At 54.4% G+C, this 22,897-nt stretch overlaps 8 protein-coding genes across 8 annotated transcripts; 3 read left to right on the top strand and 5 right to left on the bottom strand.

Moving 5' to 3' along the window:
* Positions 1-760: 760 nt before the first annotated feature.
* On the top strand, positions 761-2,263 carry CGGC5_v001944 (DnaJ protein-like protein xdj1; the record flags this gene model as incomplete). The annotated part of the gene is made up of 4 exons (XM_032028961.1): positions 761-821; positions 905-963; positions 1,029-2,117; positions 2,174-2,263. The coding sequence occupies 4 exons, from the start codon at positions 761-763 to the stop codon at positions 2,261-2,263; spliced, it is 1,299 nt and encodes a 432-aa protein (XP_031891535.1).
* A 940-nt stretch (positions 2,264-3,203) lies between these two features.
* On the top strand, positions 3,204-4,231 carry crp-63 (60S ribosomal eL32 domain-containing protein; the record flags this gene model as incomplete). Its single annotated transcript, XM_032028962.1, has 6 exons — positions 3,204-3,248; positions 3,378-3,395; positions 3,484-3,523; positions 3,666-3,790; positions 3,925-4,046; positions 4,123-4,231. 6 exons carry the CDS (start codon positions 3,204-3,206, stop codon positions 4,229-4,231), a joined length of 459 nt encoding a protein of 152 aa, XP_031891538.1.
* A 1,275-nt stretch (positions 4,232-5,506) lies between these two features.
* CGGC5_v001946 (uncharacterized protein) lies at positions 5,507-6,080 on the bottom strand (the record flags this gene model as incomplete). Its single annotated transcript, XM_032028963.1, has 3 exons — positions 5,507-5,656; positions 5,724-5,797; positions 5,852-6,080. The coding sequence occupies 3 exons, from the start codon at positions 6,078-6,080 to the stop codon at positions 5,507-5,509; spliced, it is 453 nt and encodes a 150-aa protein (XP_031891537.1).
* Positions 6,081-9,278: 3,198 nt separating this feature from the next.
* Positions 9,279-10,145, bottom strand: CGGC5_v001947 (uncharacterized protein; the record flags this gene model as incomplete). The annotated part of the gene is made up of 1 exon (XM_032028964.2): positions 9,279-10,145. The coding sequence occupies one exon, from the start codon at positions 10,143-10,145 to the stop codon at positions 9,279-9,281; it is 867 nt and encodes a 288-aa protein (XP_031891540.2).
* Positions 10,146-11,580: 1,435 nt separating this feature from the next.
* AMO-0 (Peroxisomal primary amine oxidase) lies at positions 11,581-13,740 on the bottom strand (the record flags this gene model as incomplete). The annotated part of the gene is made up of 2 exons (XM_032028965.1): positions 11,581-13,562; positions 13,638-13,740. The coding sequence occupies 2 exons, from the start codon at positions 13,738-13,740 to the stop codon at positions 11,581-11,583; spliced, it is 2,085 nt and encodes a 694-aa protein (XP_031891539.1).
* Positions 13,741-15,111: 1,371 nt separating this feature from the next.
* Positions 15,112-16,722, bottom strand: CGGC5_v001949 (Choline transport protein; the record flags this gene model as incomplete). The annotated part of the gene is made up of 1 exon (XM_032028966.1): positions 15,112-16,722. One exon carries the CDS (start codon positions 16,720-16,722, stop codon positions 15,112-15,114), a length of 1,611 nt encoding a protein of 536 aa, XP_031891542.1.
* A 2,147-nt stretch (positions 16,723-18,869) lies between these two features.
* Positions 18,870-20,519, top strand: CGGC5_v001950 (putative aldehyde dehydrogenase-like protein; the record flags this gene model as incomplete). Its single annotated transcript, XM_032028967.1, has 3 exons — positions 18,870-18,991; positions 19,053-19,421; positions 19,508-20,519. 3 exons carry the CDS (start codon positions 18,870-18,872, stop codon positions 20,517-20,519), a joined length of 1,503 nt encoding a protein of 500 aa, XP_031891541.1.
* A 37-nt stretch (positions 20,520-20,556) lies between these two features.
* On the bottom strand, positions 20,557-22,815 carry CGGC5_v001951 (uncharacterized protein; the record flags this gene model as incomplete). Its single annotated transcript, XM_032028968.1, has 2 exons — positions 20,557-21,754; positions 21,809-22,815. The coding sequence occupies 2 exons, from the start codon at positions 22,813-22,815 to the stop codon at positions 20,557-20,559; spliced, it is 2,205 nt and encodes a 734-aa protein (XP_031891534.1).
* Positions 22,816-22,897: the final 82 nt, after the last annotated feature.

A 22,897-nucleotide genomic window follows, 5' to 3' on the forward strand; every position in this document is an offset into this window, starting at 1 on the left:
GATTCTTAAACGTTTTGGGTTTCCCAAGATTCAGATGACACTAGTCATACGAATGTCAAACCCTGACCTCTCACTTCAAGCTGGCCAAGGTTTCGACGACCTTCTGGCAGTTGTCCAGTTTTGTCTTCCAGATTCTTTCTCGGTATCCTCGGGGTTGGTCTGATGACTACGCTCGGTTGCCTGTGAAAGTCGAAGATGCGCTGCACAGATTCGTCTGTACAGCGGACCTCCGTACAGGCATGCTGCTCGGTGCTTTGCCTCAACTCGGTACGCCTGCAATTGCTAATGGGGCAGCAGTCTACTACTCCATTTTCTTGCTCACTCGTTTTCAACATCGGTATCGTGATTCGTCCATTACAAACAGTGCATGGAAACTGATGGTTGGGATATAGGGAATTCGGACACCGCCTGGATGAATGATGAGCAGCTGCAGTGCAGGCGGGGTGCCCTGGGTTGGAGACTGGTCGCACTAGGTAGGTACCTGAAGGCTACGGATACCAGGCCGCGCCCAGCTTACCTGATATCATCTGCCGCGCACTCGCTGGACAGGCTGTAGGTACCTAGGGACCGCGCGCCCCGTAAGGCACTGGATGCTGGCAAAGTACCCCGCCAAACCACCAGCTGCAAACAGTTACTCTAGACAAATATTTTTCAGGTCGACTCCACGTCCCACCTTTTCCACATCACCAAACCAAACCGCCGAAGGTTGAACATCTCGAGCGAAACATTTGCCGAGTACACCTTCAGAAAATTCTCCATCATGGACAGTGGTGGACCAAGTGCCGGTGCTGACGCCGGGGCGGAGGAGATCGATCTCTACGGTAAGCATCTGAATTGTCTATGGAGCCCTTTGGGGGGTAACTTTTTTTGGTCGCGGTGGATCACTTCTGACGCATTTTACCAGAGCTGCTCGAAATCGATAAGGATGCGTCCCAGGACCAGATCAAGAAGGCATACCGAAAGGTTCGTGGCCACTCCCAGTCTCGCGATCACACCCAACGTTGAACTAACTTAGCCGCTCCCATCAGGCTGCCCTGCAACATCACCCCGACAAGGTCCCTGAGGATCGCAGAGAAGAGTCCGAAGCCAAGTTCAAGGCCGTCAGCCAGGCCTACGAGATCTTGAAGGATGAGGAGAAGCGCCATCTCTACGATACCCACGGCATGGCCGCCTTCGACCCCTCCCGCGGCGGCGGCGGTCCCGGCGGCGTCGAGGTCGACCTGAACGATATCTTGTCACAAATGTTCGGTTTCGGTATGGGCGGTCCTGGCGGTCCCGGCGGCGCTGGCCCCAGGCGGCCTCGTCGCGGTCCCGACGAGGACCAGCCGTACAAGGTCACGCTCGAGGAGCTCTACAAGGGCAAGACAGTCAAGTTCTCTGCCAACAAGCAGGTCGTCTGCGGCACCTGCAAAGGATCCGGCGCCAAGGCGAACGTTAAGCCCCAACAGTGCGACAAGTGCAGAGGCGCCGGTATGGCCGAGGCCTTCCGTCAGATCGGACCCGGCCTGGTGCGCAAGGAGACGGTTATCTGCGACCGCTGCGAGGGCTCTGGCAACTTCTGCAAGGAGAAGGATCGTTGCAAGAAGTGCAAGGGCAAGCGGACGACATCTGAGACCAAGGTGCTCGAGATCTACATTCCCAGAGGTTCCCAGAACGGCGAGAGGATCGTGCTAGAGGGAGAGGCCGACCAGCACCCCGACCAGACTCCTGGAGACATTGTGTTCCACCTGCAGGAGGAGCCCCACGACGACTTCACCCGCATCGGCAACGACTTGTCTGCTGAACTGACCGTCACCCTGGCCGAGGCCCTCGGCGGCTTCTCCAGGACTGTGCTGACGCACTTGGATGGCCGTGGCATCCACCTCGAGCGGGAGCGCGGTAACATCCTTCGCCCTGGCGACATTCTGAAGGTGCCCGGAGAGGGTATGCCGCACAAGAGAGGTGACGCTAGGGGCGACCTGTACCTGATTGTCAATGTCGAGTTCCCCGAGGACGGCTGGTTGAAGGAGGACAAGGAGTACGATGCTCTGAACAAGCTTCTGCCGCCCCCTCCTCCCGAGATCAAGGCGGATGAAGTTGACGAGGTCGAATACGAAGAGGTTGACAGCCTGGACCAAGTAAGTTTGAATCGCTCCTGCGATACTGGCAACACGCGCTAACAAAGTGTTTGTAGATGGGCGGAAACGCCGGCGGACCAGGATTCGGAGGCGAGTGGGAGGACGAGGACGAGGAGGATGGCCAGCCCCAGTGCCAGCCGCAGTAAGACGGCAACATATAGAGACTTTTAGAGGACAGAGTCTTGGGGCACGATGCCCTACGTTTCATGACAGACATGATGACAACCCCGGATGGTGAAGGGTGAAGCATAGACACGGGATCTGGAGAGGAGTTTTGTAGCTTGTTGTTAGCTTGGGCATCATCCCCCTTCATGAATGAACGGTGCCCCACGGATCACGGGTACCATGTCTTTTCTCAACCTTGATGGCGTCCATCTGCCATGTATGCCGGCGGTGACTCAAACAAACGATGGACGTGCCCCGTTGCCACTCTTTACCAAAGCTCACATCAAAGGGGTATAGGCATCTTGGCTTCCACCTTTCGCAACCAACGCTCCAGAGCTGCATGCGGCCGAGTTTAGTTCCTCGTCCCATTTAGTGTAGTGGTTAGCATACCTCGCTTTCATTCTATATGAATCACCGAGGAGACACGAGTTCGAACCTCGTAGTGGGAACTTCATTTTTGCCCTTCGCCAACCTTTTTGGCCTTGAGAACCTCTGACTTACTTACTTACCTGTCTGTGTGGGCGACTACATTCCCGCATACTGGGTGGGTGGTTTTAGTGAGGAGGACGGCGACAGACGACGGCGATAGACGGCAATGATAGATAGCGACAATAGTAGTAACAAAACAGCAGTGAAGACATCAGTAACAACAGCAGCAACGACAGTACTAATGACAGTAGCAACAACAGCAGCAACAATAATAGCGACTTTTTCGGCAACGACGATAGCGAGCACGCATGAGATTGGTCGCTTTAGCACAGGAAAAACAGGGGGTCTGTTTTGCCTCGACATTGCCCAATGTCTATGATGCGGCGAGTTGAGATGAACTGGCTTCGCAGCAGAGCACCATTTTTAGTGCGGCACTTTCGGTGAACGTAGCGGGGTCAAGGTGAGCGGCTTGGTGGGGCTCCTGAACTGCAGATGGCCTCCCCTGCTGCTAGCGCCTTCCAAGACAGGCGAGCGCCAGTACGTACCTCCCACACGTGTGCGAGCCCTAATTCAAGTCGTGGGTTCGTCGTGCAGAGCCACCCGATTGAACCAATTTTTTCGCCAGTTCCGAGTCTCGACGTCCAACACCACCCCGACTAACCACAGCCAGGAACAACCGTCAAGGTGAGAATCGAGTCGCCCTGCTCTCCTATCGACAATTGCAATAATTGTCGCCGTCGTAATTTCATACTGACATTTTTTCTCGTTCAAGATGGTCGCCGCAAAGAAGCACGTCCCTATCGTGAAGAAGCGTATGTCCTTCCTCCCAGAACGCCAAAAACCCACCCGATACACCCCGCTCCGAGAACACAACGCGACGATGAAAGTCATTACGCGAGACACATGCGAGACCTTTGGATTAGAACGAGACGATTGACGGATGTGTGTTTACAGGCACGAAGCTCTTCAACCGCCACCAGAGCGACCGCTTTATGCGCGTTGACCGATCATGGCGCAAGCCCAAGGGTATTGACAACCGTGTTCGCCGTCGCTTCCGTGGCAACATGACCATGCCCTCGGTACGTTCAGCACCCAAACCCGCGGATGAAGACGGAACTTTTGGAAGAGGGAGAATGTTGGATGCTCCAACTTGGGAGACATTGGAGGGGCCCTTTCGAGGACAATCGCTGACCAAGACTCCCTCGCCCTTCAGATCGGTTTCGGCTCCAACAAGAAGACCAAGTACATGATGCCCTCCGGCCACAAGGCTTTCCTCGTCAGCAACGTCAACGACGTCAACCTCCTGCTGATGCACAACCGCACCTACGCTGCCGAGTGCGTACCACCCAACCCCCAACGATAGCCGACTCTGTGTTCCTCACGAGTAGTGACTTCTAACACGTTTTTTCAGGATCGCCCACAACGTCTCCTCGAGAAAGCGCATCGACATTATCTCCCGCGCCAAGCAGCTCGGCGTCAAGGTCACCAACCCCAAGGCCAAGGTCACCACCGAGGTCTAAGCGGAAGAATACTCCGTTTTGGTCGTTCGGATGGGGTCCTGTCTTTTCTGTGGAACATAGCAAATCCATTCTGGGGGAAAGGGGCGCGTGGGGCGACGAGGGGGAAAGGGTTTACGGTTTACACTTTGCGTTGGTGTGCTCTCTACCCCTCTCGGTATTCTTTTCTTTTTCTTCTCCAGGGATAACGGGGAACAAAAAGAGGAATAAAACAAAAGAACTTTGCATCGGATAACGGTCTACAACACTGCGATGATTCAGGAGGGTTCTGCTGCGAGGCCTGGCATGGCAAATCGGTTTACCGTTGTGCTAGGAATGAATACAAAAGAAAAAAACGCAGCAAATTTGTCAAAAAGAGCCAAACGACCTTGATGCATTGCCTGGCGTGTCCTCCGGCTTCGAGGGTGGTTCGGGACATTTTGGTACTTCATAATGGCGTTAGACGGCATGGAAAACAAGATTCTTACGCTCAATTCGAAAATGTCACCACCTTCCCAGTTGGTTGGTTGTTCTACGAGAATCATGTTTGCCAGCTTCCATGCGCAGTGACAAGTCGGCCTTTCGGCTGAGAAGACATCTGGGGTGTCTTCCAGATGGGTGTCTTCCAACGCCATGTCTTCGTACCTCTGGCATTTCGCGAGATGACACTCACGTTTAGCTGAATGCCCTGTGTTTCCTCTGAGCATGTCTGTCATTGACTTCCTCGTCAAGCATCGACAGTCGAGCTGGGGCCATAAGATAGAAGAGTTCCGAGCTCGATACCAGTTGGCTACACGTACTCCAACTTCTGCGAACTATACTGAGGCGTGCTTCCCACCAGGGTGTCACATCGTGAGCTGGAAGGTAGTGTCATTATTGAGGTTGGTTGTCAAATCATGCCATCCCCAAATTCCGGTCCCATCTCATGGCCAGGGGGGCCTACCAAATCAAGACATCGCCCAACCATTATGTTATCAATGAAGAAAAGTATTCATTATCTACCTGGGCACGACTCTCGTCGTTCCGCCCAAAGCCGTCACGGCCAATCCAGTCGCAACGGCGGTAACCCAATAAGGACAGACAAGTCAGGAAACGCTCGCACTACCAACCCAAAGGGCTCATAAAGCAAAACGCCGGTATCCATGATCTCATAAAAGATAAAGTCGTTCGTCCATCGTCCCAAGACTGTCGTCTGGGGAAAACAGAACGCAAGAAGTAGGTAGGCAGGTCCCAGACCTGGTCGCGGTAGCGGTCGCACTTTCAGGGCAACGACACGCACACTTCATAGCTGCGTCGCCTCTACCTGAAGCAGTTGAAGCGGCCGATGCGGAAGCGCCAGGGTCCGCGGCGGATGCCGTGGCGGTCTGCGTGCACGCTCGTGCCGAAGTTCTTGCCACCGATGGGCTTGGAGTAGAAGAAAGGCATGTTGAAGGTGTGTTGGTGGGTTCTCTGGTAGAGAGTATGTCAGTCCGAGCTTCTGGGAGGGGGCTCAAGCGTTCGCAGGTGAGGAACGTACGTTTTTGGATTTGCTGGTAGACGGTTGGTTTGCAGGAAAGCTTATTGTGGTGAAGTGAGGTAGTCCAGACTTGGCTTGGAAAGTGTCAGTCGATGGAGGAGCCAAGAAGGAACGGGCGGGATATATACCTTCTTCCTGTCCTGCGTAGCGTGTGACGAGGGAGCCAAAGGGTAGAAACTGACAGAATGACAAGCTCGCTTGCGTCCTTGGTTGTGGTGGCACAGTGAGCTGCCTCTCCCTCGTCCAAAACCTGGTGGTGGTGGTATTGCCAAGAGCTTCTAAGTGATAGGTGACGTAGAGTGGCTGAGCGTGAAGGTGGCTGTGGCTGCGTGACGAAGGTTGGTCGCGGTGCGGCATAGTCAGCCAATCAGAGATCGCCAAAAGCTCAGATGAGCGAGTGACGATGTGGGGCGTCGTGGCTGCGGGAGGTCCGCTGGACAGCAGGGTCGGATGTCGTCTTGAGTGATTGGGGATTTGGGGACGATCATGATACTAAGTTAAGGTTATTCGAACCGATTCTGTCCCTTTGCTAGCCGTTGCCGATTGGTCGCCAATTATCCCCGGAGGTTGGGGTGGCAGTATTCGATTTGTTCCAAAGGTATTACGTGGTGAAGACGGGAATCGAGAGCAATGTCAATTCTTCAGAAGCATCCTCCAGCCGGCCAAAAGCAGGCTATCATGCATGACATGGTTGCAGAGCAGGCCATCTGCATCGATTCAAGTCGAGATCATGTTTCCACGTAAATCAGACATAAGTTTCGTCGTTTTGATAGTGCGGATCGTCACATGTGGGCGAGTCTGGTTCACGAGCAATATCATGTGCTGCATCCCGAAAGCTTGCCCAACTCAAACCCCCTCTTTAGCCAACATAGAGCCTCAATAAAAGTCTTGGGAAGAATTTCTTCTATATCTGACAGAGAAATTCTCAAATAGTCCAAATAATCATCGCTCTGCCTAGCTATGCTATCCATGTTCACGAGGATCGAAACGACCTAGAGACTCTACTGGCGCAGAAACATCGTTTGAAGGTCGCAATTTCTGTTCAGGCTAATAACACAGGTGCCAATCCTTCAAACTTCAACGTTGTGTATCAGTCTGTTCCCTTATCTCCCAACATGCACTTGTGCTGGACTGGCCAATATGCTCTCAACTGGATCTCTCACATACCGGCTGACGGGACCCGGTTGGAAAACTTCAACGGAAATTGGCAACCATGGCGGCCCGGGGAGTCTTACTCTCTGCACAAGACTGGGTGCTGAGATAAGGCTTCCCCGACAAGAGGCCTGCGAATTCATGATACGATCGAAGTCTCCGGCAACGATTATGGAAGTGTTCATGTTGTCGTGGGTCTGCAGAGATCTGAGCATAGCGGGAAAACCACTTGGGTTCCGGTGAGTATACTCAGTCTCAATACTTTGCATGTGTATTCTTACCGGGAATTATGTAGATTTTCATCGACAAATCGGAGCTCGCGAAAGGAGGAGGTAGACGATACGAGTTGGATCATAGGGTCAAAATGTGGTTTGGGACAGAAGATTCGGACTCAACAATGGTTTCTCGAGCTGAACTTGCTTCTACGTCTTCTTCAACCACTGAAACTCTTACCATGAGAAGCGAGGTTTGGATTCGATATAACACTTTGCGGAGAAAGTGGGAAACAGCGAACCCCTGAGAGGAACTTGGCTTGGAAGGCAAGAACTAAGCGTGTTAAGTTATGTATTGTAACCAATGCATGAACACTTCATTCTCAAGTCTGATTGGAAATCCGAATCTAACATGGCTAGGTTCCAACTGTGATCAAAAGATCCTAGCTTACAGTTGTGACAGCCTAAACATCTGTAACGAGACTCGCTTTAGGTATGCTGCCCTCAACAGATCAGATGCCCGATGCAAGATAAGCCACCTATGCCAGTGCTGTTTAGCCTGAGGCGAAGGTTCCTCGGGTTTTCATCGTGTTCTATCTCAAACCGTGCACATCTTCGCCTAAGTCTATGGGCAACTTGACCTCCCAAGTCCACCACATACGACCATACCCATTGGAAAACTCGGGATCCCGTCCGCTCTCCCATAGATAAGCTAATGAGGGCCGGAGTAGTAGTCAGGTCGGTGACGACTGGCGAATGCCCGGTGTTGTATGTTTTTGGTGTTTCTCCTCTTTTGCCCACCTTTTTGCCCCCACCACGATGGCTCCCATCGTGAACCACAACCAACTCAAAACGTTAGCAGAAATCTCTTCAAAGCGTTGGAACTATTGCAGAGACTCTGAAATTAGTTTCAGATGTTGCTAAGTCTGCGGACTTGGACTCCCAGCTTAAGAGGTAGTTGGCTCCTGCGAAAGTCTTGTTGAGTGTCCCCTCAACTTACACCCTTTTGGCCACGGCGAAGAACTGAAGGCAGCCCAGACGTAACCTTGATAACCATTTCAATCGTAAGCTTTGAGGAAGACCATCTCTTCGCCATCTTAAAGTCATATTTTGTCACAAGACATCAACCACATACACACATGGTCTTGTATTGTGATCTCCACATCGATATCTTCGCACAATCCACCAACTCCCAAAATGGATCGCCTTCTCAGGGACAAACTCAGAAACGCACCCTTCAAAGAAATCATCCATGGCCAGCTCAATCCGACCTACCTAGCCGTCGCTGCCCGAGGATACCACATCCAAAATCTCGGTTTTCCACATCCCCGATCGATACGGCTGGTTCACCCCTGGCTCGCCTCGACTCCAGTGCCGCCAAGGCGCCGCCATGAGCTTCTGTTTGTTTCTCGTAGTCCTCTTGACGGCCTTGTACGGTTACACTCTTTACACGTTGAAGTATGTGCACAAGCGCCAGACAGAACTCATGGAGTGGATGTTCGGGATATCGCTGGCATTCGTGGTCTTGGCCCCGTGGCTTGCAATGCATCATGATCCGCGCCGCGCACCGAACTACGAGTTGAAGGATTGGGGGAAGGGGCGGAAGGAATAGCTTACGCATTCCCACAGCAATGATGAGCAAATGCCCAACAGGATCAGAAGAGCTTGCCGCATTTCATAACTGAATGGGAGATGTCGCCCTTTTCAGCAGCTTGGAATCTTCCAGGTCCATTTCCAAGTCTCGCTAGCCAGGCAGTGTCAGTTGGATATCCGAGCAGTTTCCACTATACTAGATATAATACTTCTATAAGGAAGATAGCAGTATGGAAAACGATAAGGACGACGATGGCGACGACGATAATGATGAAGGAAGCAAGTACATAGGAAATATAGTCGCTTTAGCGTTGGTGGTCTGGCAAGATATACGGAAGTACATGCGTGTGTAGACACTGCCCGGATAGCCAACTGACACCGCGAACTCGCAATTTTATCCAAATATCGCTCAAATTGTGATAATACTCCTTGAAAGCAGCATTGACACACCCGGGAATAAGTCTACGGCCAGAGTACTCCAACTGTCACGACGGTCCTAGTCTGCTGTCCTTTTCCCTCGACATCAACCACCACCCTTATTTCTTCAAGACTGACCTCCTCCACCCTTCTAAGGAACGTAGTAAGTTTCATCGACGTGTTAGAGCACTAAAGCGTTCGGACTTAGATATCTGAACATCTCTAACCAGGACGTATCAGAGTTGGACGACCAGACCGCTTTGAAGACGGACTTAACGGCCTCAATCGAAGCAAAGCGCATTCCGTCGTAAACCACATCAGCCATGCCTAGAACGGACCTCTGCTCCTCTGGACATTTGACATGGGCTCCTGCAACGAACAACGGGAAAATAATGCAGTTGCGGACCTTCGCCTCCTTGGGGATTTCGAAGATACAGGCAAGGCAGGACTTGGCATGTTGCTGGACAAGTGGGTGAAGAGTTGGAAGACCACATATGGCTCTGTACAGGTACAGCAAGGCGGCGTGCTGGAATATGCGGACAAGGGTAAACGCGTGTGTAGCTTCCGCCTCAATGACGGAAGAGGACTCGGATAACTCTGAAGGGCTACGGCCATCAGATTCCTCGAGGGACGGGGGCGCGTATACGGGGCGGAGGGCAGCTTCAAATTTGTGGATGCGCTCCATCGACAACTCTTCAGTCATCTCAGCCGTTGCCTGCAGGTACTGGCTCATACTAGCGATCTCGCGAAAAACGGACGCGAGAGAGCATCTACCCAAAGGGTCACGGCCCCACCAAACCGGGCCCCGAACAAGAAGATCCCACACTTCGGGGGCAAAGCAAGGAGGCCTTCCTTGAATCATGGATGTTGTGAGATCTGTTGTCGCAAATTCCGAGATCAGCATGTGCAGCGGCTCGGCAGCCGTCTGTATCACAGCGTCGACGCCACCTAGACGCTCGAGAATAGCCAGGATACCACTGTAATGGCTAGAGGTCGATGCTGAGTTGAGTATACAGCTCATATATCCGTCGTCGAAGTACAGCAGCATGACTGCGAACAGAAGCCCGATCATAGGCCCATTTCCCTGCGCGTCGGCACAGCAACCTTCTATCTCGGCCCGCACGGCAGAGAGGCATTCGAGCCGCTTCTTGCAAAGCACATCGCGGGCATGCTTGCCGTCTTGTAACAGCCGGTGAGATTCGGACAGCACGCAAGTGGCAAGTAACACGACTCGGTATTCCAAGGCGACCTGGGTTGGGGGGACGCAAGGTTCCTCTGAAGCAGAAAGGAGGGGCCAGACGCGACAGTGAAAGTAGTCGAGAGCACGCCGCTCGCATACGTCGATCGACACGGTCAGATGCAGGTCGTTCCGCGGAATGCTACACGGAGACAGCATATGAGGACTCGGCCGGGAACTCCATCGTATCAGACGGCTGTTGTAGTCACACGTGGCGCCGGAAGAAACGCAGCGTAGACAGGCTGGCTTAGACAGGTCGCATTTGATGCGGCGCTTCTTGCAGGGCCAGCAAGAGCCCTTGACGATCCTGACCCGTTTAACCGGCATGGTACGCAACGATTTCTTCTTGGCAATTGGTCATGCACTTGCGTTTGATACCGAAGTGGAACGAGACGTTGGGTTCTCTGTGCATTCGAACGTTGCGGCTGGCGTTGACGAGTAGCAAAGTCTATGGAAGTGATCTTGTTTAGCATGCGGACGTATTGAAACAGATGGTTTGTCAGTAGGTCTGTTGAGTCGAACTCACATGCTCCATAACCATCGAGCTCTCTTTCGAGGTCGACGACAAAGTTGACTGTTCAATCGGCGATTCCCTTCGCATGCGGCAGCGACAATGCGGATTACTTGACCGAAGGGTGTATCAAAGCGACGCCGGCGTTTTGAAGTGAGAGGCAGATTTTTCCCTCAAAATTTCCTGACGTAGCTGCGTCGAAAAGCGAAAAACCAAATGTCTTCCGTTCGACTGAGGTTGTGAAGATGGGAGGATGAGAGAAAGAGGAACCTGGTTCTAGAACGGCTCTAGGCGGGAGCACCTACCCCAGATTCCGGTAGCAGGGTGGGCATTGGGTTGGGTTGGCAGGCACCAAAAACCCTGGAACAAGGGAAGATTGTACGCCCAAACAGCTTATCAGGCGGATAGTGGAGTAGAGATTCGCGGGCGGATTCTCGGCACATTAGCCAACAAGCAATGACGACCCCGAGATCTTGGTCCAATGACACTCTTTTTTTATCTGATGAAATCACGTAATCGCAAACTACTTGGGTTATTCGAAGCATCATGAAGCAAATCAGCCCTATATGGCATACAGTGTACTTGCCATAACACAAGCACCAAGAGCAGCATTCGAAGCACGATACTGATGATGATGAGTGACACTGAATTTGAATTTCGGAAAAGACTGCTGAACTAATCGAACGAAGGCAACGGCACGAGACTACCAATTCTGGGTCTACCAACTCAGATCCTCTACAGCTTACTGTCCCTGCTGCCGCAGCAAGACTCAACAGCCTCAGACTTCGCGAATGCATTCTTGGAAGTCTTGTCGACAGCCACAACTGAAGGAGGCACCCAGAGCGCTGGGTTCTTCTTGAAGAAGTTGGACGCCCTGATCATGACGCCGACGGGCTCGGCCGGCATCACGGGGAAATCCTCCGTGCGCGGGAAGTGCGTCAGGCCGAACTGCACATAACAGACGATATCGGTGTTCTCAACCGACTCGTTCCTGTTCACCCAGTCGACGACGGTCTCGTTGTACGGGTGCCCCTCTTCGCCGCTCGACTGACACACGTAGTCGCCCGCGGGGAACAGTTCATAGTCCTTGTACGGGGTGACCCACAGCGCCTTGCGGGCGAAGGCGGCACGCTTCCAGATCATGCTTCCCGGCTTGGCGAGGAGGGCAGGGCAATTGTTGTTGAGGATCTTGTAGGCGACCGGCTTCTTCGCCACGGGGTTCATGATGTTGGGGTTGATGATGTCCCAAGAGCGGCCCGTCTCGTGCTTATACTCATGGCCGGAGGCAGTCTGGATAGGCGTCTTCTTGCAGTAGAAGCCGTTGCCGTACAGATTTCCAGCAGAACCAAGGGGATCATCCGCGGTGACAGCGTCATTCTGCACGACAGTATTGCCAGGGCCATCGATCTCGGGATCGACGCGGAGGGAAAAGATGTGCTGATGGTTGTGGGCGTTGATAGCCGGGGCCACCTCCGTGCCGAACGGTGCCGCGGTCTCGCTGGGGTGCATGCAATAGGTATTGAGCATGCCTGTAAGCTTGATTTCCAGCTTGTAGGTACCGTCCAGGAGGAATGTGTGGTAGAAGCAGTACTCATAGTTCGCAGCGGTGATGATTTGGGAAATGATAAGCTTGCGGTCGCGGGCGGAAATAACGGTACCGTCACGGTAGTCGGTATGCTTGTACAGAAGCCCGTTGTCTTCTTCATGGATACAGATGGCATTCTTCACGACAGCTGCCTCTCCCGTACCCACAGCCATAATGGCGTCCATGTAGTGGATGACACCCTTGCAATCACAACCAAGCTTAAGGGAGTTGGTCATGAAGCCCGTACCATACTCGCCCACGTCGAAGGCATGCTTGCGGTGGTGGGGAGGGTCAGGGTTGCCGTAGGGAACGACCATCTCGACCACGCTGATGCGGTTGAAGAGGTTCCGCTCACGCCCCTCGTCGTCAATTCGGACGTCAGAAAGAACGATACCCTCGCGGTAGTTGAAGCCAACATGCATCTTCAGTCCCGCCCAGAACAGCTCGCTGCCATGGACTTGGAACGAGACGCCCTGGGGCTGAGTGATATCGATGGGCTTGAGCTTGTTCTGGTAGCCCTTGCCGATGAATTCGGGCAAATAGTTATGCTCCTCCAGAGGGACCTTGGTGCGCTGGCCATTCACAAGTCGGATATCGACAGCCAGGACTTCAGCCTTTTCGGTATCGACGACGACTGAAAAGTCAAGCGGATGGGCGTACTGGTTATCATCAGGGGAATTGCGATAGTAGACAATTCCCTGCTGAAGACGTCGATCCGTGCCCCAGCGGTGATCGAATCCAATGGCCCACGCGTCAATGAAGACCTTCGACATATCGTAGATACCGATTTCGCGGCAAGCCTGGATGACGCGAGGGTCCTGTCGGGTGACGGACTCGCAGATGTCGAGGTCCTCCAAGGTGAGGGTGGGGGCGGCGTCGAAGACATCCTTCCAGAGCTCGACGGTGGAGGTCTTCAGGTTGACGACGACCTCGGAGACCTGCGAAGTGCCCTTTTCGATGACGATGGCGAAGGCGCGGCGGTCTGGACGAGGGCCGTTGCCGGACTTGAAGGCAGCGTACTCATTCTTCTTGGGTTCGCGCAGAGTCAGACAGTTGAACTTGAGGGCCTTGGTGCCAGCGTGGATTTTGATGAGTTTAGCAGCGCGCTGAATCTCTTCAATCGATAGCTGATCTGTATGAACACAACGGTTAGCTCAGGAACGACGAACGAGTGTCTAACACCGTGGTTCATTGCTAGGAGACCTACCCAGAGGATGTGATGAAGACTGAGAGGATACGTCTGGAGCGGCGTCGTTGGGATCTTCCCGGAAGATCGTGTAGCCGGCTATCGAAGAGGTGTCTGCAAACATATTGGGGGCTGTCTGGGCTGAGGTACTCGGCCATACGGTGGTCTTTGCAATTCGACCTAAGGTCGATGATGGATAGTTGGTATAAGATGAGGTGAGGCCTGAAGGCTCGAAGCTGTCTAAGTGTAAGACAAAATGTTGGTGAGTAGAGAAGGCAAACGACTTGTTTGTTCGAATTCTTGGGGAGAAAAAGGTGAGTTCGTCAAAGATCAATCGTGGGCACCTTGTACTTATAGACAGGAAGTGACGCCGGCATATCGGGGGATAGGTAACAATCGTACGAGGGTTAGCCTCAGCAGCTGTCGAGATTATTCTGACATCAAACGTAAGATAAACTCGACTGGGCAATCTCAGCTTAGAATCACCGCTTGTTGCACCGCGATCCAGTCGTCATTGGCTCTATTCCTCCATCAACCCTGGTCCCTCATGCGCCTCCCATCGGTCTCCATCCCTGCGACTCATGTACAACTTCCCCCACATAGGCACACCGAGTGACATTCGCACCGCGTCAGAGGACTTTGTGCCATAAAAAGTCTTTTAAAACGTATGCAATATTGACTTGTTAATGAGTGGAATAAGTTGAGAGCGTTTGGAAACCCGTATGCCCCCAAATGAGAACGTATTGTCTTTCTTGACAGACTTGATGTTTCTCATCGGAACCAACATCTCGAACATTCGGAACGGAACTCTGAGGTCGGCGCTGTCCGCCCCTCCCCGCTCCATTCTGCTGGTGGAGCGCGCCTCAGAAGAGATATCTAGTCCCTGCAGGCTTCGCGCTGCAGCGCCTCCGCGCAGCGACGCTGCGGCGCTCGGAGTCTAGAACCGGACCGGAGAGTCAACCGGCACTGTTGCCGGCTGCTTCTCAGCCCAAAATGCGAATGCAATCAAGGGCGATACGACACGAGACAAGAGCGAAGGGATCCAGGGCGGTCTCGTCGTGTAAGCTCATTGGCGGGTGGACCTGCTGCATTGGGAAAGAAAATCGACCATGCAGATCCCCTGAAGAAGCGGCTGATTCGGCAGGGTACTTATCTTAGTCTGACACGCTAACGGAACGGTGGGGGCCCCCGAGCCAAGCCCGCAGGCGACGTCCCCACCTTCATCGGAGCGGCATCGGGACGGGCGCCCGCCCCCTGCTGTCGAGAGGAACCGGGTTGCCAATGTCTTCTAGACGTGGATGGAGTAGCTTGACTATTGGGATATTTGTTCAGTTGAGATCTTTCACATCTTCCTGTCCAAGGCTGGTTACAAGATCTAGAGCTTCATCACGATGGTAGGGAATTGATCAGATGAGTTCAAGCGGAATCGGTACCACGAGTGAATTTGATTTAGTGAAGACTAAATTAAAGAAGGATGATGTATCTTTAGAATCCATCAATTCTTTCGAGGAACAGAAGAAGTCTGAACTTCGGCATTCTGCGCCTCAATGATCCGCACCTCGGCATCCGCAGTTTGCAGATACGTATACCGCCCCTTGACCACCCAGAAACCCAGTGTCACCACCATCATGACTCCGAACACGGCGATCGCGTAATTCATATCGGCCGGCGCCGGACTAGGCTCTGAAGGAAAGAAGAAGAAGACGGTAGTAATCGCGCAGTAGATGACCGAGATCCAGTTGATGACGGGGCCCAGCCGCCCCAGCCTGAACTCTCCAGGCGGGAGCTTATCGCGGCCGACGAGAAGAACGGTTATAATGGGCATCGCGTACGAGACCGTCAGGGCGATCGTACTGACACTCAGGATCGCCTCGAGCACCGTGGAGGCAAACGTATAGAGGGCGCCGACGAGCCCGATGATGGCACCCTGTAGCCACAAGGCGCGTGCTGGTACCCTCCAGGCCTCGTTGACCTTGGAGAAATAGGGGCTCCATGGGATCCCGCCGTCTCTGGCGAAGCCCCAAGTCAGACGGGAAGCGGTCGTAACAATGCTGACAGCCTGACCCATGCCGTTGAAGATGAACAGAGACAGAAGCACTGTAGCCCCTTGAAGCCCGACAGCCTCATTCAAAAGGTCCATGAAGGGCAGACCGGTGACGGGATTCAAGACGGTATCAAGGTCTTGGATGCTGAATAGACAGCATACCATGAAAATGAACCCAGTAATAGCTCCAAGGACGACCGAGAGCCAGATAACGCGGGGAATGTTCTTGCGAGGTGCGGGGATCTCCTCGGCAAGATGGACAGCTGAGTCGAAGGCAGTGAGCCCATATGCGGCCTGGACGAGGCCGGTGAACCAGGTAACGCCGTCTCCCCAGCCAGTCTGGTTGATCCATTGTCCAAAAACAAACGAAGCAGGCTGAAAATGCAGATCCGGCTTCACGCCCACGGAAATCAGGAGCGCCAGACTGAAAACGAAAAAGAGCCCGATGAAACAAATTCCAATGAAGTTGTTAAAGGCGGGTAGGATGGCATCTCTCCGGCAAGCGATGAGGTTGACGACCGTTACCACCAGAGTGACGGCGATATAAAGCAGGAAGTTGATCCATCCGACACCAGCTCCGGCCCAGTCGTTGACGAAGAGGACCTTCATGCTCAGAATAAAGTTAGTCATGAAGGCAAGCTGCGAGGCGGACAGCGTCCACCATCCAAAGGTATTGATCCAGGCGCAGAGGTAGGACATGAACCGGCCCATCGGGCCAGGCGAGAGGCGGAAAATCCAGTACGCCTGTCCCAAGGCCGTCGGCATGCTGCTGCACAGCTCGCCCAAGGACACGGCGACGCATATGTTGCAGAAGGTGACGAGGACGAGGCCCCAGAGGATGGCGATGGGCCCGCCGCTCGTGAGACCGCTCGAGAGGCCTTGGGCAAAGGTCGACCAGGTGCCGAGGACGGACATGGCGAGGAAGAGCATGCTCATCGTGCTGAACTTCCGCGAGAGGGCCTGGTCGTGGCCGAGGTAGGCGAGGTCCTGCGCATCTTGGGCGGCCTGGTCTGTGGTGTGTAGGTGCTTCAGCGGCGGGTTCGATTCGGGGTCGTTATCCATAACTTCTTTCGATAGGAGGGATTTTCGGGGTGATTGGAAAACGTTTGTGGGATAACATTCGCAACTGTGTTCTGCAACGAGAGAGGTATGCTGGTTGATGATTCTGAGATGGGAGGGTGCGTGTTGTTGTTGAATAGTTTTTATATCAACTGCAAGGATGAGACGGGAACAAGGAATGGATGCGCAATGACCGATGTTCCCCCCGGGGCGTGGCATTCACTGATAAGCCGCTCAGTGTGGCAACGTATCAAGAAGCTGGTTCCAATCTCATTAAAAGCCGCATGTACTCTTCAACTTTTGCTCGCTGGTGTCGTAGCTCCCAAAACTCGATGCGGATTACTCAGGATGTATCGGAACTGTTGCTCATATTGTCAAGTCTCGTTCTGTCCCTGCTGATCATGTGTCGAGACAAGTCATTGGGCAACATCTCCCACACATCATGGTCGCGGCCCGGTCGGCGGTCGGCGGGGTATGCTGTCTTTGCTCGTCGATACCTGCCTAAGATATTCATTCCTGCATTTCCGTTACTGCGTCGGTAGTCCTCTCGTCGTGAAGACTGCATCACAAGATGACGTTGGTACCCCGGATTTTGCAGATAGCATGGGCTGGATCTCATTACGTACGAGTTGGAAGAGTTGACAGTTTCAAATCGTGGGGTAGAACCGCGGATTTGGGAGAGCCAGTCGTGTCGAGTCAGTTACGTTATTAGCCCGGCCCGGACGTCGACTACAACAGGCAGTTCAGCCTAACCACACCAGAGCAAAGTGAGTTAGTTGGACGAACTGATAGTGATTTCCCCTTTGTACCCACATGGCAGCTCCGCTTTGCATGGGTGACCTGATAAGGCAGAAGAGCTGTAGTTTTCACGCTGAAATATTAATGGAAAGCCATGATACAAGAGTACGGATAGATCACTGGAATTAAGAGAGAATGAAACCGAAGCTGCTCGCATTGTATGTGTGATTGGACTGAAGCAGTCCTTCTGACACCGAATATTGATTTGACCCCTGATATTGAGCTTGTGGTTTGTAAGGAAGCATCATCTGTGAAGCTCAGGATCATTTTGCTCGCTGTACTCTGGATGTTCTGTCTTTGTTATCTTGCAAAAAGCCTTGGGCATATTGTGCCTCGAGGGTATTCACAGATCAAAACTACGTCTCCACCAGATCCTTTACCCAAACTCCTCTTTCGTATTCACGAAGCGGCCGGCTAGTTTTCCTGTGGCTATGCTCTACTTTACCGTCGTCGTCGTTACTTCTATCGTCGTCGCTTCTGTTATTGTCGCTTCTATCGTTATCGTCGTCTTCGTCGTCGTCGCTACTATTATCTGTAACAAGAGTAAGCAAGTACACAGGAAATATAGCCGCGCAGATACAGGAAAATTGGGCGGTCTCCACCAGAAAAGCTTGTATCAGCACTGTGGAAGCTCCTGAGAGCTGGATGGGACTCCTCACAGCTGCACTGTTGGTTCGCAGTTGAGGGTGGATAAGTCGTTTGCCGCGGGATGTTAGCCGGAAAGTGGGAAAAGTCGATCTCGTGCGGAGAGATTGGGGACATTGGACGCAACTCGAGTTTGGCCCAAATTCTTTCCCTTTTCAGCATCGCGCCGTCTGCTTGTCAAAGCGGTTGTGCGGCAGCAGAATCCTTGCCCACGTCGGCCGAGCTTCGGTGAGCTAGAGCTAGAACCCTGGAAGGTGGAGTCGTGAAGGACGGCAGGTTTCAAGGTTACAGTCTGGCCAAATTTCTTTCCTATTTCATCATGATAAACGCTAATTCACCGGGCACCACTAACCATCGAGAAGTACCTGCACCAAAATACGTTCTTCGCTCCGAGTACGATAGACCGAAATGTGTCATGATACTCTATTTCAGAGCTTTCTGCAGGCGCCAAACTCATTACCCTCCGCGCCGGTGGGATAGATACCGGGCCGGGCTGCCCCTCCTCGTGGATGAGGTTGTGACATGCAATGTGTGACTTTGTGGGTGACCAACAGCGCCAATCTAGAGTCCAGGGAGCCGGCATTGAAAGCTGTGCATTGGGTTGTGAGCAGTATCAAAGTCAATTGCACGGTCCCGAGGCAGCTCGTTTATTTCTTGGGGACAGACTTACTCGGATCTCTTGTATCGCACCTACCAGCACACACATTATGGCTTCCGTTAAGCTCACTGCCCCCAATGGGAGAACCTACCTCCAACCAACAGGACTGTTCATCAACAACCAATGGGTTGAGTCTTCTGACGGCGGAAAGATAGCCAGTATCAACCCTACGTAAGATGCTCTCAGCCACCAAGAAGCCCTTTCATCCTTTCGACTAACACATTCGGCACAGAAACGAGCGAGAAATCACATCCGTCCACGCCGCAACGAGCCAAGATGTCGATAGAGCCGTGCGAGCAGCGCGGAAAGCGCTCAACCACCCGAGCTGGCGAGACCTGCCCGCCTCAGACCGCGGCAAGCTCATGACGCGCCTCGCCGATCTGATGGAGCAGCACCGCGAGACGCTGGCCACGATTGAGACGTGGGACAACGGCAAGCCGTACCTAGTCTCGCTCAATGAGGATCTCACCGAGGCCATCGAGACGCTGAGATACTACAGCGGCTTTGCCGACAAGGTGTTTGGGCAGGTGATTGAGACGACGCCCGAGAAGTTCGCCTACACTGTCCGCGAGCCTATTGGAGTTTGTGGCCAAATCATTCCGTAAGAACTCCTATCTCCCCTTTCTGACCCTAAGATATTTGAAGGGATCATCCTAAGAGCAAATGGCTGATGACTATTCCCCACAGCTGGAACTACCCCCTCGCGATGGCCGCATGGAAGTTGGGCCCAGCCCTGGCCTGCGGCAACACGGTCGTCCTCAAGCCGGCAGAGCAGACTCCTCTCTCCATCTTGTACTTTGCCAACCTCGTGATCGAGGCAGGCTTCCCGCCGGGCGTGGTCAATATCGTAAATGGCCTCGGAGCCGTCGCAGGCGCAGCTCTCGCGTCCCATTTGGACGTCGACAAGATCGCATTCACCGGTTCTACCAACACAGCCAAGGAAATCATGAAGATGGCAAGCCACAACCTGAAGAACATTACGCTCGAGACGGGCGGAAAGAGCCCTCTCATCGTGTTTGATGACGCTGACTTGGACGTTGCCGTCCACTGGGCCCATGCCGGTATTATGTCCAACCAGGGTCAAATTTGCACCGCAACGTCGAGGATCTTGGTTCAGGACGCCGTGTACGACAAATTCCTGGCAGCGTTCAGAGAACAAGTGAAAAAGGTCTCCAGAGTCGGCGATCCCTTCGAAGAAAGCACTTTCCAAGGACCCCAAGTCACAAAGGCACAGTTCGACAGGATCCTCTCCTACGTCGACATCGGCAAGCAAGAGGGTGCGAAGCTTGAGCTGGGAGGCCGGCCGTCCAAGCCTGATGGTAGCGGGTACTTCATCGAACCCACGGTATTCACCGGGGTATCACCTAATATGAGAGTCTTCAAAGAGGAGGTCTTCGGCCCGTTTGTCGTCATCTGCCGATTCAAGTCGGAGGATGATGCCATCGCTCTCGCCAACGATACGCAGTACGGCCTCGGAAGCGCCTTATTCACCACAGATCTGACCCGTGCCCATGCCGTGGCCAAGAGAATCGAGGCTGGCATGGTGTGGATCAATTCAAGCAACGACAGCGACTGGCGCATTCCGTTTGGTGGTGTGAAGCAAAGCGGAATCGGCAGGGAATTGGGCGAGGCCGGTCTTGCTGCCTATTCAAACATTAAAGCCATTCATGTAAACCTTACTAGACAGTCGAAGCTATAGACACTGAGGTGCTTTGCACCCGTAAGAGAATTACTACCTAAAGTCCCTCTGAAAGTGCTGTTACTGTCACGACCGTCCTGGTCTCCCATCCCTTCCCCTCAACGTCAACCACAACCCTCTTGCCCTCAACTCTCCCCTCCTTCACTCTCCCACTAAACACAACCCGCTCATCAACCTCAACCACCATCCCCTCCTCGAACGGCACACCAACAACCCCCTTGGTCCCCCTCTCCGCAAGAACGGCAATCTTGAACCTCCCCCCACCCTCATCAACCCACTCGACCCCAACCCCCTGCCCCTCAGGCGTCGGCACCACACCCCTCGCCCACCTCAACCCAGCCCTCACCGGCATCACGCTCCACGTCTTGAACCCGGGACTCGTCGGCTTCACCCCGAGCACATACGAGCTCATCAGCGGCACGATCCCCGTGCTCCACCCGTGCGCCATGCTCGTGTACCCGTCCTCATACGGCCGCCCGTCCGGCCCGATGCCCTCCCAGAACGTCACCCCGGGGTCCTGCCCGCCCATCCACCCGTACAGCCGCTTCATCTCCTCCACCGCGCCCTCCGCCGTGCCGTCCCCGTCGTCGACCTTCAGCCGCGCCGCGAGCTCAAAGTAGGACACGAACGCGTACACCCGCTGGCTGAACCCCTGGCCCACGGCGTCCGAGTCGTAGAACGCGTTGCCGTATGCCCGCGACGCCGCGCGGGCGTAGTATGCCAGCACGCCCTTGGCCTTGTCCCCGGACACGACGTCGGCGAGGATGGCGATGCTGTTGCCGTCCTGCGCGTGCGCGGCCACGTACGAGTCCGAGTCCGCCCCCGTCGTGCCGTCGTAGAATGCGCCGACGCTCTCGTCAAAGTTCCTTTGCGCCAGCGCCTTGGCAACGTCGTCCCCACGCGATTTCCACCTCTCCTGGTCCGCCGTCTTCCCAAGCTGCGCCGCCATCTCCGCCGCCCGCCGGAGGGCGAGCACGTACAGAGCGTTGTAATACGTCACCGGCCCCTGCCTTGGGAGGAAAGCGTAGTCGCCGTACCCGCCCGTCCCGTTCAGCCCTTTCGTGACCAGACCCGTGTCCGGGTTCGTAACGGAGGGATACCACTTATCCATCACAGCCAGCAGATTCTGGTAGTACGTCTCGAGATAGCCCACGTCGCCGGTGTACCACACATAATCGTGGCTGCAGACAACCCACCAAAGGGGGTAATCAAACAGCGGAAGCGTGTAATTATTTCTGCAAACCGTCAGCAACCCTCTGCTCCACGTCAAACACAACCCCCAAACTCACATGCTCGCCGGCGGAATCCACCCGTCCCCCCTCTGCCGCCTCGCCAGATCCGCCAACACATTCCCGCTCGCCTCCGCCACCAGGCCCCCGTGCGACAGAAACGCAGTCAGCGCCGCCACAGCCAGGTCCCCGACATACGGGTCCCGGTCCCGCTTCGGCGCGTCGTGGATCACCAGCCGGCCCTCCAGGAACTCGCTGTCCGCGTCCCGCGGCTCAATGTCCTCCGCCCGGAACGTGTCGATGCACAGGTCGTTCGTGTACACCCCGTCGAACCACCACCGCGTCAGCTCGCGGTCGCTGCACTCGAACCACCCCCGGAACGTCTCCGGCATCCCGTGGAAAGCCGACAGCGCCAGGCTCACCGACGCGATCTTCACCTGCCCGCGCGGCGCCGTGTACGGCGCGTCCGACGGCAGCGCGTCCAGGTAGATCCGCAGGTACCGGAACCCGTGCAGCCCGTCCACGCAGACCTTGCCCTTGCCGCCGCCGTCGCCCGGGTACTGGCACCCGTGCTGCGCGGTCCAGACGTACGGCTCACTGCGGACTGCAATCTGCTCGCTGCCGGGCGTGATCGTGTCCCCGTTATACGACCGCGAGAAGTCGCTCACGTTGCTGAGGAACTGCAGTGTCTCGGAGAACGCCAGCCGGATCCCGGGCCTTGCGGCGTCACCCGCCCCGTCCGGCGTTCCAGACCCGGCAAAGGAGATGGAGACGATGCCGACGGTGTTCTGTCCAAAGTCCACCGTCACGGACGGAATCTCATCAGACTCGGAGAGCCGGGTGAGGATCGTCGGCCCGCCTTCGCCGGTGACCAGCCCCGAGGGGTTCGCGACGTCCCCGCGCGTGAGATCTGGCAGAACCCGCGCCGGGAAGATCGTCTTGGACTTACTGGCGCGGACGTACCGGTACCAGCTGGGATCGTGGGAGGCGGGGTCCCTCCAGTCCGGGGAGATGAGGCTCCATTGGCCAGTGATGAAGGCGAGGATGTTCGTGAGGAGGCTGGCCATTGGATCTCACTGACGCAGGTCCAGGAGTATCGTCGTTGGTCAGAATCAGGCACTAAAATTAAGGTACTCAGATCAGTACACA

The sequence above is a fragment of the Colletotrichum fructicola genome (assembly GCF_000319635.2).
Source record: "Colletotrichum fructicola Nara gc5 chromosome Unknown KSG_Nara_v1_contig01, whole genome shotgun sequence".
In the NCBI taxonomy this organism is placed as follows: domain Eukaryota; kingdom Fungi; phylum Ascomycota; class Sordariomycetes; order Glomerellales; family Glomerellaceae; genus Colletotrichum; species Colletotrichum fructicola.